At 39.3% G+C, this 10,514-nt stretch overlaps 1 protein-coding gene across 1 annotated transcript; it reads left to right on the top strand.

Moving 5' to 3' along the window:
* Positions 1-1,612: 1,612 nt before the first annotated feature.
* serinc2 (serine incorporator 2) lies at positions 1,613-10,056 on the top strand. Its single transcript, XM_018701254.2, has 10 exons — positions 1,613-1,758; positions 3,611-3,772; positions 4,152-4,339; positions 4,466-4,545; positions 5,195-5,332; positions 5,845-6,014; positions 7,558-7,648; positions 7,820-7,976; positions 8,820-9,035; positions 9,127-10,056. Exons 1-10 carry the CDS (start codon positions 1,720-1,722, stop codon positions 9,263-9,265), a joined length of 1,380 nt encoding a protein of 459 aa, XP_018556770.1. The 5' UTR covers positions 1,613-1,719; the 3' UTR covers positions 9,266-10,056.
* The last annotated feature ends 458 nt before the right edge of the window (positions 10,057-10,514 follow it).

Raw genomic sequence — 10,514 nt, forward strand, 5'->3', positions numbered from 1 at the left:
TCATGATCATTATTTTTTCAGCAGTAGCCAGTGTATCAGTGTATTTACATTCAGTGACGTACTTTACCAAAATGTAATGTCATTTACATTCCTCTTATTTCTTCATGTGTAGTCTGACTGCAGACTGACTTGAATGACCAATGACAGAGCATTGTCTATTATAAGTATCAGTATCTAGCCACCATAAGAGACTGGGCCTACCAGACCAAGTAAAGCTGTAGTAACAAAAACCTTTGAATTTATTGAACTGAACTAGTGAGCATTTACTGCATGAATTCAAGTTGTTATTGTGAAAGAATGTGTTAGATCTTCATTAAAAGTGTTACACAGAATCACTTTAAAACAAAGTGTTTCACAAAAAAAGAAGCTCTTTACTGCAATAATGATACTGACACTGGCCGAGTCAAAAGCAAGAGCACAACTCACAGGCACGTTTTCTGGTGGTTCAGGAAATGACAGTCAGTCAGAACAAGCAAGTAAAGCAAAGTTCACAGCCAAGAGTGCAAAACTGAGGCACAGGTAAAAAATGCAGCGACAGGATAACTAAACAGCAGTCTAGCCTGCTGCAGCTGGGCTGACACAACAGACAATCTGGTGGAGTATACAGCTAAGGGCTGTGGTGAAAACATTTACTCAAGTACTGCACTTAATACAGTTTTGAGGTACTTGTACTTCACTTGAGTATTTCTATTTTATGCTACTTTATGCACTACTTCCACTCCACTTCATCTGAGAGGGAAATATTGTACTTTGTACAGTGGCTCCCAAATTGTTTGGCTTGTACCAAATAGTCTCAATCACATGTCTCAGATTTCCATGAGTTGCCAGACATTACATCAAAGAGTGATTTCCCATCACATGGTCTGATTTAAATAACTGTTGGAGGCCAAATGCCTGTTTCCCACATATATCCACAGAAAGGATGCCCCCCAGTGACTGAACCCTCTTTTAGAAGACAACTAGTATGTGTAAACCAGAGTATGAATTATTGATGGAAATAAAACTGGAAATAAATTTTAACAATATAGTTGGTTATATGTGTTTTTTCTGTTTAAAATTTAGCTCTCTTTCAGTAAGTGATATTGCAATTTTAGTGACTTATGTAGAACATTAAATATAACAAACTTCATCTGAATTAAATAAAACCTATTTGAAGTGTATAGTTTGTGGTGGTAAATGATCTATAATAAAGGATGGTTCTCTTTTGCGCATTAACACCCAATTGGTCAAACGTTTGGAGTGACGAGTCACTGACTCAATCACAGTCTGGGTGTTGGTTTACAACTGGCAAATACAGGCTCCTGATTGTTAACGGCTACGCCCTGTGTGAAGTGAACTCACAGATGTATTTTGCCCGAATTTACCCAAACAGTGCCGGAAGTTGAGTAAATTTCCCGTTAAAATAAAACTGAGCGCGTCAACGCGTCAACGTCTATAACAGCAGCAGCAACAACAACAACACACAAATTCTTCGTATTTCATGTGTATATTAACCCTAAAAATGCATATATAAACAAAAATAAATGATTTCACACCCCGTTAGTGTGACTGTCACAAGCTGTATACGTGCATTACACTGGTTAAATCTTTTATTTTGAAGGAGGTAGACGAATTTTCGCCTGTTCTTTTTAAGTGACTTAACATCGCCATTTTAACTTGGTTTCTTCCTGAACTTTTCAAGGGTTTACGATTTTCATTGGTATTGTGAATTAAATCAATATGGGTGCTTGTTTGGCAGTGGGTTCCCTTGCCAGTTGTGTGAGTACAATTTTACGCGTTATTGTACGAAATACGTGGACTTATTATTTCCTCACATTTTTTGGTTAATTTAGCCAGGTTAATGCGTTGTTTAGCCACGACGTTAGCATAACATGTTTGATATCGACGACGTAATGTCACATGAAACTATCCATAAAAATATACTTAACGGCTGCCTACGGTAAATGTATGTACATGTCTCGAGTGACATAGGGTTTACTAGTAGTAGCTGATTGCAAATTACTGTTTAGTTAACCAGGGAACATATTGTATAAAGTTGTTGCGAAGTTTTACAGTTTGTCAACCGTCATCCTGCATCATCAAAGCTGTATAAAGAAGTATCCTATCAGCGTTTACATTTGACAAACTTGTGCCTCTTTTTTACGTTTATATCCAGCATAGATCAGACCGAGTTAATTCATTTAAGTATTTTAGCAAAATTACGTTCTACATGGCAATAAACAACATCAACAAGTAAGGTTGAACTATCAAATTGCTGAATATGGTTGGTGCGACGGCTAGGACATCTTTCTGCTGTACTTTGACTTTATTTACTCTTAAAGGGAAATTTGCCACTAATAGTTCTAGATTATTTTTTTTACAATTTGTTTTTACATTTTATTGTATTGTTTTTACAGTAACAAGTAATATGAGAAAACTTTATCGCTACGTCTAGTAGACCAAGAAGGCGCTATTTCCGGGTTTTTCTCAGGAACCTACGACATCCGTGGAACAAGGACGTCACATTGCAATATCTGTTCCTCTTTGCTTATGCTTAATTATTTTTTGTTATATTATTATAATTACTTAATTTTCAAATTTTTAGATTATTGATTTGTTTTTCATCGCATTGGTTAATTTTGTTTTGTAATATTTATATACTACTTTGGTCGTTAGTTGTATTGTGTTGTTTACTCGTTTATACCTGACATAATATGTTTTCACAAATACATTAAGTGCTCACCTTTTTAAAATATAGAACCAAAGAAGACAAATCAAAAGTTAATATTAAAAGTTAAGTAATAAACTGAATAGTGGTTCTCTGTTTCTAATCACCTCGTCACAGATGGTTTTATGTCAAATACACCTACTTATTTGGAAGATCCAGTTGCTGCTTAGTGAACTTCCAATTTCCAAGACTCAAAATACTCCTCAGAGTATAGTAAAAATAAAACTTGTTAAAGGCACTTTATATGAGCACTGTCATTTTGGATATTCTGTGTTATCACTGAGGTCCTTGTAATATTTTAAAGCAAACTTATAATTTTCTTGTATTTGTTGAGTTTTTGACTTGACTGTTAGGATTGACTGTTTAAGATTTGACTTGATTGTTGCCAAAGCAGTATGGCATAGGGCAGTCTGAACCATGGAAACTGGATTATTCTCATCATGGCTGCAGTGTTTATACCCAAGGCTTGTGTAGTAATACACTCATGCTTAGTGAGGGATGGCTGAGCTCAGCTACCATCTCTGCCTCAGTGCTTCACACACCTCTCAGCAGAATGCATCTGAATCATACAGGAATCCTCTGTCCTGCTCATAGCCCTGGATGAGAAACAGAGAGAGGGAGAGGTTTGTTATCATGGCAGCTCTAATCTCAGGCTTGATTACTGCCACTGTGAATCATCATTTATCTTTGCTTTTCTGGAAGCGTGCAGAAGACGGAAGATGGTTGCCCTGACAGCAGACACAATTTTATTTGTTTAGTTTTTTTTCCTCACCATCCACAGTCATTGCAAGCCATGCATGCATTACCCTGATTATCCTACAACTCAGAGCCCTGTCCATGATTTTCATAAAATATGAATCTGTATGAATGCCCTGCTAATTCCTTCCCTCGCCTCTTTTCCAGGCCTCCTGTTTGTGCGGCTCGGCCTCCTGCCTCCTGTCATCATGCTGCCCTTCAACGTACAACTCCACCATGAGCCGGCTGGCCTTCTCCTTCCTGCTGCTGCTCGGGACTCTGGTGTCAGTTATTATGATTCTCCCTGGCATGGAAGAACATCTTAAAAAGGTATACTAGATAAGACTAGATTAGATCAAATTTAATTATTGACATGGGGATGTGAGGCTGTTTTGTCTAGAAACATTGATCATCTGAAACCAAGTGTCATGAAATCTTTGCAGACTCACATGTCATTTCCAATTCAAGTAAAAATAGCATAATAATTCAAATTGCTCTCATAAAATTGTAACCCAGCAACAGTGATAGTGTAGAGCAGCTGGACAGCATGCTTGCATTATGTGTGTGTTGTTTTTCTGTCAGAAGTCCCACAGGAATCTTTTTTTTTTTTTTTTTTAAGATATACCAATACTATGAAACATTCCAGTTGACCCAGTGTAATCCTGGCTTGTCTTCAACTCATTTCCTTTGTGTGCTTTCACATTGTCAGATTCCAGGTTTCTGCATGGGTGGCACAACCATACCTGGCATAGAGAACAAGGTGAACTGTGACATCATTGTTGGCTACAAGTCAGTGTACCGCATGTGCTTCGCCATGGCCTGCTTCTTCTTCCTCTTCTCTGTCATCATGATCCGAGTGCGCAGCAGCAAGGACCCCCGAGCTGCCGTCCAAAATGGGTTCGTACTGCAGCTTCACTACATGATGAGAGAATGCTGCACTCTAGTGGCCAAATATGGACACAGCGCTTCTAAAAACCTTCTTTCATTCATGCTTGAAATAACTTTCCATGTTTTATCTCTCAGTTTCTGGTTCTTCAAGTTCCTGGTGCTGGTTGGCATAACTGTGGGAGCTTTCTTCATCCCAGATGGCATCTTTAACACAGGTATGAAGCTTTGACATTTGCATTAGTGTTTTAGCCAGATTGAAGCAAATTTGATGTTGCTGTTTTTTATTGACAGGTTTCATCTGATCTGCTCTTTTTTTAAAACCTGTTAATTGATTAGAGACTCTGTGATTAAAATTTCAAAACTCAATTTTTGACTATTTCCTTTAGGGAAGGTTTTTGTGTTTGTGTTCCGTTTGCACTTAAGTTTTGAGAGCTTTGGCCACTTTTGTGGAATAAAAAACTTGTTTATGTCAGAAAAAATGCTTGTATTCCTCAATATATAATATTAACAAACTGTGTCTCTTTGTGAATGTGCACCTGAACTCAATACGCAGCCCCAGTCACAATAAGACTTCAGCCAGTTTTTAAGGTCAATGCTTATGCTGATTTTGAGAGGGCAAGTGGAGGCGGTGTGTTCTATGCTCCTTCCTTTCCTGTTCACAGTAAATAACCACTTCAACCACAATCATCAAGTAGAATTTCACTTCATGTGATTAATAACAATCACAGTTGTTGTAACAAGTTGAGCTATAATGCTACATACTGTCCTGAGGATCCACTGAATAAGATTTAGTGCTGAAAAGTGATGCATGTGGCACTGCACAGCCAGTAACTTTCTAAAGATGTTTCTGTCTGTCTGTCTTAGTGTGGTATTACTTCGGCATGGTGGGCTCTTTCATCTTCATCATCATCCAGCTCATCCTGCTGGTGGACTTCGCCCATTCCTGGAACCAGTCTTGGCTGGAGAAGGCAGAGAACGGAAACCCCAAGTGCTGGTTTGCAGGTAGAAAGGCAGCATATTTTCCACGTAACCCAATAAACTTGTACGGTCATGTTCAAAAGTTAGGGTGTGCCCAGTAGGTTCTTGAAGGGCAGTACCTGTATTTTACCTGGACTGACACTGCAAGTAACTATTACTATTACTAAGTATATTCTTCCTGTTTTATTCCAAGAATATTCCCGAGAAGTGCTCAATCTGCAAGTTAATAATACCTCTGTAAATAAATCATTCATATATATGTGGCTGAAACATTGAATTTATTCAGATTAAGGTTTTTGTGCCAGTACACTACTGATAAATTGTACAGCAGATATGCAATTAATCAGACTACATGAAAATCACCACATCTGAGTTTTAATGGATAAGTCCAGTATTGTGCGGAGAACCAGTGCAAACTGATTACTGATACTGTCACCAGACAGTAGCTAGCAGTAGCTTGCAAATCCTGCTTCAACCAACAGTTTCCGGTTTCCTTTGTGTAATGATTCTGCTCTTTGCTCATGTTATTCTCGCAGCTCTGCTGTCTTTCACCTTTGTCCACTATGCCCTGGCTTTTGCTGCTGTCGTGCTCTTCTACGTGTTTTACACCAAACCTGACGACTGCACGGAGCACAAGGTCTTCATCAGCCTCAACTTCATATTCTGCATCATTGTGTCCATTGTGGCCATTCTTCCCAAAGTTCAGGTAATGTAGACTCACAGGTATGGATATAGGTATTCATGGACTGAAGTAAATAAATGTTGATATTTTGTTCCAACGATTTTTGTACTGTATACAACAAAACCCCTGTCTGTATCACTACAATGTCCATTTAATGTCTTATTTGTTTTTAGTCAGAGCTCAAATAGAATTAAGCAGATTCATTTAAAAAGCAGAAATCTTTGAGTAATTATACTATAATGAAAGTTCCATATTAAAGAATCAGCTGCTACAAAAGACCAAACCCTTCATTAATGAGAAGTCCATTTTTTATTTATTTAATTTTTTGTATGTTTGCCTTTATTATTTGATGCTTGATTCAATCCTCTTTGGCATGGATGTTACCAGTCTTGCACAAATCTGTGGAAAGATGTTCCTCTATTCTTCTCAGGTGATTCTCTTCAGCTGCTCTTTGCTGAAGGGATATTGTTACACTACATTCCAATTTAAAATATCCAGAACTGTGCTGTTAGATTCGGTCAGGGGACCAAATTGGCCAAGTCATAGTTTTCACTTTTTTTACAAGCTCTTGTGTGACTCTCATGCAGTCCCATATCAGAACTCCCTCACCTCCAATATTTCACGTTTGGCCCTATGCAGTTGCTGTGGTAATCCTGGCCAGGTCCATAACAAACATGCTGGACCCCATCTGATCTAAACACAATTTATTTGGCTTCATCTGACCAATGAATGTGCTGCCAACATTCATCAAGCCTCTTTTCATGTTGTTTGGTGAAGTTTAATTTGCAGTTTTCAGCTGTTTTGTGAGTAATGGTTTTCTTCTTGGATGCAGTCCGTAGAGGTTGACTTCATGTAGTATCCTTCACACTGTCTGATCTATCACTGAAACACCACAGGTCCACAGATAATTCTTGCTTGTCTATTTTTCAATGCTAAGCTGTGTAAACACTGCAGGTTATTGGCAGTATGGCTTTTTCTGTACAACCTAACAACTATTCCAGCTGTTATTTTCAGTGGCTCTGTCTCCCATCTTTTATGAAACTCACAATTTGGTTTCATACTACTACTACTTCAGGCAGTTTCCTACCATGTGTAGCCATGTTGCATTAGATGCAAACAAGGCCAGAACTGAGGAAGCTTTGTGTTCACAGGTTATTTTCTGAGCTTGTTCATGCAGTTAACCTTAAATAGAAATCATAGGTATAATTCTATTTGTTGCAGTGATCATAGGTATACTCAATGTAGTTTATCTGTTTGTTTTTAATTATACTTAAGATCAAGTACCCTGCACTTCAATGTAAAAGAGAAATTGATTGTGAATCATTCAACATTTTAGTCATATTGCAGAGGGATGCACTCAGTTTTGTTGTATACTGTATATTAGCTAGAAATGAGGATACTTGCTGTTAAATGCTCATTCTAGAAGACAAGCTAGTAATAAATGAACATTTGTCCTCACTGTGACCTTTAGTCTTCTGAGAGAGGACAAAATTACTGAACCACTAGAGTTTTATTTCACTGTCACTGTGATTTATTTTCTGACTCATCCCATGCCATGTCTCCACAGGAGGCTCAGCCCAGCTCAGGCCTGCTCCAGGCCTCCCTCATCTCCCTCTACACCATGTACATCACCTGGTCAGCCATGACCAACAACCCCAGTAAGTCTAATGAATCGGCGTCGACACAACTGCATTTATTCAGAGCTTGAACCAGATGAACTGACTTTCAGAAATAGTGCAGAGGAAACATTTGTTAAAACTGCTGTTATAACTACAAACTCCTATGGCTTCAGTAGTCACTTCTTCATTGTTTTCTGTGTTCAACCTCAGACCGGCAGTGTAACCCTAGTCTGTTGAGTTTGGTCCAGCCTAGTAGTCCAACTCCACCACCAGGGCCTGCTCCTCCTGCCCCAGCAAACGTCCAGTGGTGGGACGCACAAGGCATCGTGGGACTGATCATTTTCTTGTTCTGTACTCTTTACGCCAGGTATTTCATTGTCACTGCTGATATTTTCATGTCATTATGAATTTCCTTTACAGGAGGTAGGCATGTTTAGAAAATAACTTTTAAGTTATGGAAACTTCACATACCACCAGAGGAGGTGTGAGTTTGGAACTGATATTGCTCAACTTTTGCAACATGTTCTAAGTTGATACTGATTTGATACTATGAGAAACGCGTAGATGAACATTGTGGAAGCTTAATAATTCCTTGGATTCAAAGGATTTTCAAAAGCAGCCACACTGCTTTAAGTTGGAGTGAAGTCACTGCTGGTCAGATCCTTTTTAGAGCAGAACCTTTGGAGAGAAAAACACGGCCAAGAGATACAGGAAGCTGCTTGGTTCCACCTTTTGCTCACACTCAAGTTACACTTTTATACTTTTCAGTTGAGTCAAGCTAGCTTTATAAGAGCAAACTGAAAAGCATTATTGCATTGCATTGCATTATGAAAATGTATAGAAATACACACCCAGCATTTTATCAGGAACACCTGTGCACCTCCTTATTCATGAAATTACCCAATCAGCCAGTCGTGTGGCAGCAGAGCACTATGTAAAATGATGCAGATACAGGTCAGCGCTTCAGTTAATGTTCACATCAAACATCAGAATGTGGAAAAATGTGATCTCAGTGACTTTGGCCATGCCATAATTTTTGGTGCCAGATGGGCTGGGGTGAGTATTTCTGAAAGTGCTGGTCTCCTGGGATTTTCACTCACAACAGTCTCTAGAGTTTACTCAGAATGGTGTGAGAAAAAAAAACACCCAGTATCAGATGCTGTCTCATCCTGTATGTCAAGATGAATCCTTTTGCTCTCAACCACCACAGCATCCGCTCCTCCAACAACGCCCAGGTGAACAAGCTAATGCAGACTGAGGAGGGCCAGGGTCTGACTGCTGCCGACGAGGCCGCCACAGGGGAGGACGGAGTCCGACGGGCTGTGGACAATGAAGAGGATGGAGTCACCTACAGCTACTCCTTCTTCCACTTCAGCCTCTTTCTGGCTTCTCTCTACATCATGATGACCCTCACCAACTGGTACCAGTAAGTATCTGTTATTCCTGGCTAAGTCCCTCAGACAGCAGGAGTATCCTCCAACACTGACTTCCCTTTGACCTTGTTCTTGGCTCACCAGGCCAGAGACCAACTACGACGCCATGCAGACCACCATGCCGGCCGTCTGGGTGAAGATCGGCTCCAGCTGGCTCGGCTTGGCCCTCTACTTGTGGACCCTGGTGGCCCCGCTCGTGCTCCCCGACAGGGACTTCAACTAAAAATGGTGAAGTCTTTCAACACTGGCTGATAGCCTCTTGCTGTTTCCACCTAGGGGGGAAGATAGCTTTAACTTCAGATAGTTCTGCTTGAATGTATGATTTGCTCACAGATCCACATTTAAAATTGTAAACTGAAATGATAAGAAGCTTTGTTTTTGATTGTAAGACACTGCACGTGTTACCCAAATGCTGATTTTTGTGGCTTGAGTTGAAACATTCAGTTTTGTAGAGTCTGAGTTGAGTTTTAGTCACAAACACCAGTTATTTGCCTCAGGTTATTTTCCTCCACTGTTACAAATATGAGAATTAAGAGCACTACATGCCTTTATTAGACAAGACCAAATGAATCTTAAACTGTATATAGGAAATTTATATCTTGGCTTTGTTTCACTACATTCAGGATGTCTGTCCTTTTTTCAATTATTCCCTTTAAATCAGTCTGAAAGGTGCTGTCCAAATGTAATTCATCTAGTTATGCGTTTTTACTGTCTTTTGTTCTAGTGCCCAGTTTATAACACAAGTGCTTTATTATATTTTTTGCACAAGTTATTCAGAGGGACCATTTTTTAATATCTTTTTATGACACTCACTTTTTTGTGTAAAGTTGCTTCAACATATGTTCACTTTTCTTTATTACCAATAAAGCTGACGTTCTGCTGAATGTATTAATCAGAGTGTAGACAGCAGCTCTGTCCAGCAGGTGGGACTATTGTCCACCTATCTACACTGTTCCAATGTAGGAGACTTGCCAGATTTCATGATTCTGACATAAATGGTATAAGATCACTAAACCTGTATAGTAACCTATTCTTTTTATACATACTACATTGTGTATTGGCCTGTGTTCTTCAGGAACAGCAAACAAAATGTGACCAAAGTGTGGTTAGCAGGGATTTCCAAACGCCTCACTGCCCTCCCTCCATTAATCACATGATCCTGCTAAAATGTGATTTATTGTGTTCCTTCTATGCAGGATTCCCTGGTGCAGCACACACACACACACACACACACATTTGGCAAGTAATGTAGAGCGAATGTGCTTTTCCCCTATCACAAGATCAGCATGAGCAGGGGGGCTGAACACAACACTTCATTATACTTAACAATATCCATTCAATGCTTGTTTTGGGGAAGAAGGGACAAATGACTGGTCTCTGAAGTCGTGCTTGGACATCTGGTAGCAAATCCCAGATACTATACTTGCAATATTTCTGTGTGCACATTGATCCACATAATAACAATATAACAT

The sequence above is a fragment of the Lates calcarifer genome, linkage group LG3 (genome assembly GCF_001640805.2).
Source record: "Lates calcarifer isolate ASB-BC8 linkage group LG3, TLL_Latcal_v3, whole genome shotgun sequence".
NCBI lineage: Eukaryota > Metazoa > Chordata > Actinopteri > Centropomidae > Lates > Lates calcarifer.

Excerpts from the sequence above, each read along its gene's own strand:
- serinc2 (XM_018701254.2), top strand. The coding sequence starts at position 1,720 with ATGGGTGCTTGTTTGGCAGTGGGTTCCCTTGCCAGTTGT. Across the intron at positions 1,759-3,610 it reads TGGGTTCCCTTGCCAGTTGT|GCCTCCTGTTTGTGCGGCTC; the intron begins GTGAGTACAATT and ends CCTCTTTTCCAG. Across the intron at positions 7,649-7,819 it reads AGCCATGACCAACAACCCCA|ACCGGCAGTGTAACCCTAGT; the intron begins GTAAGTCTAATG and ends GTTCAACCTCAG.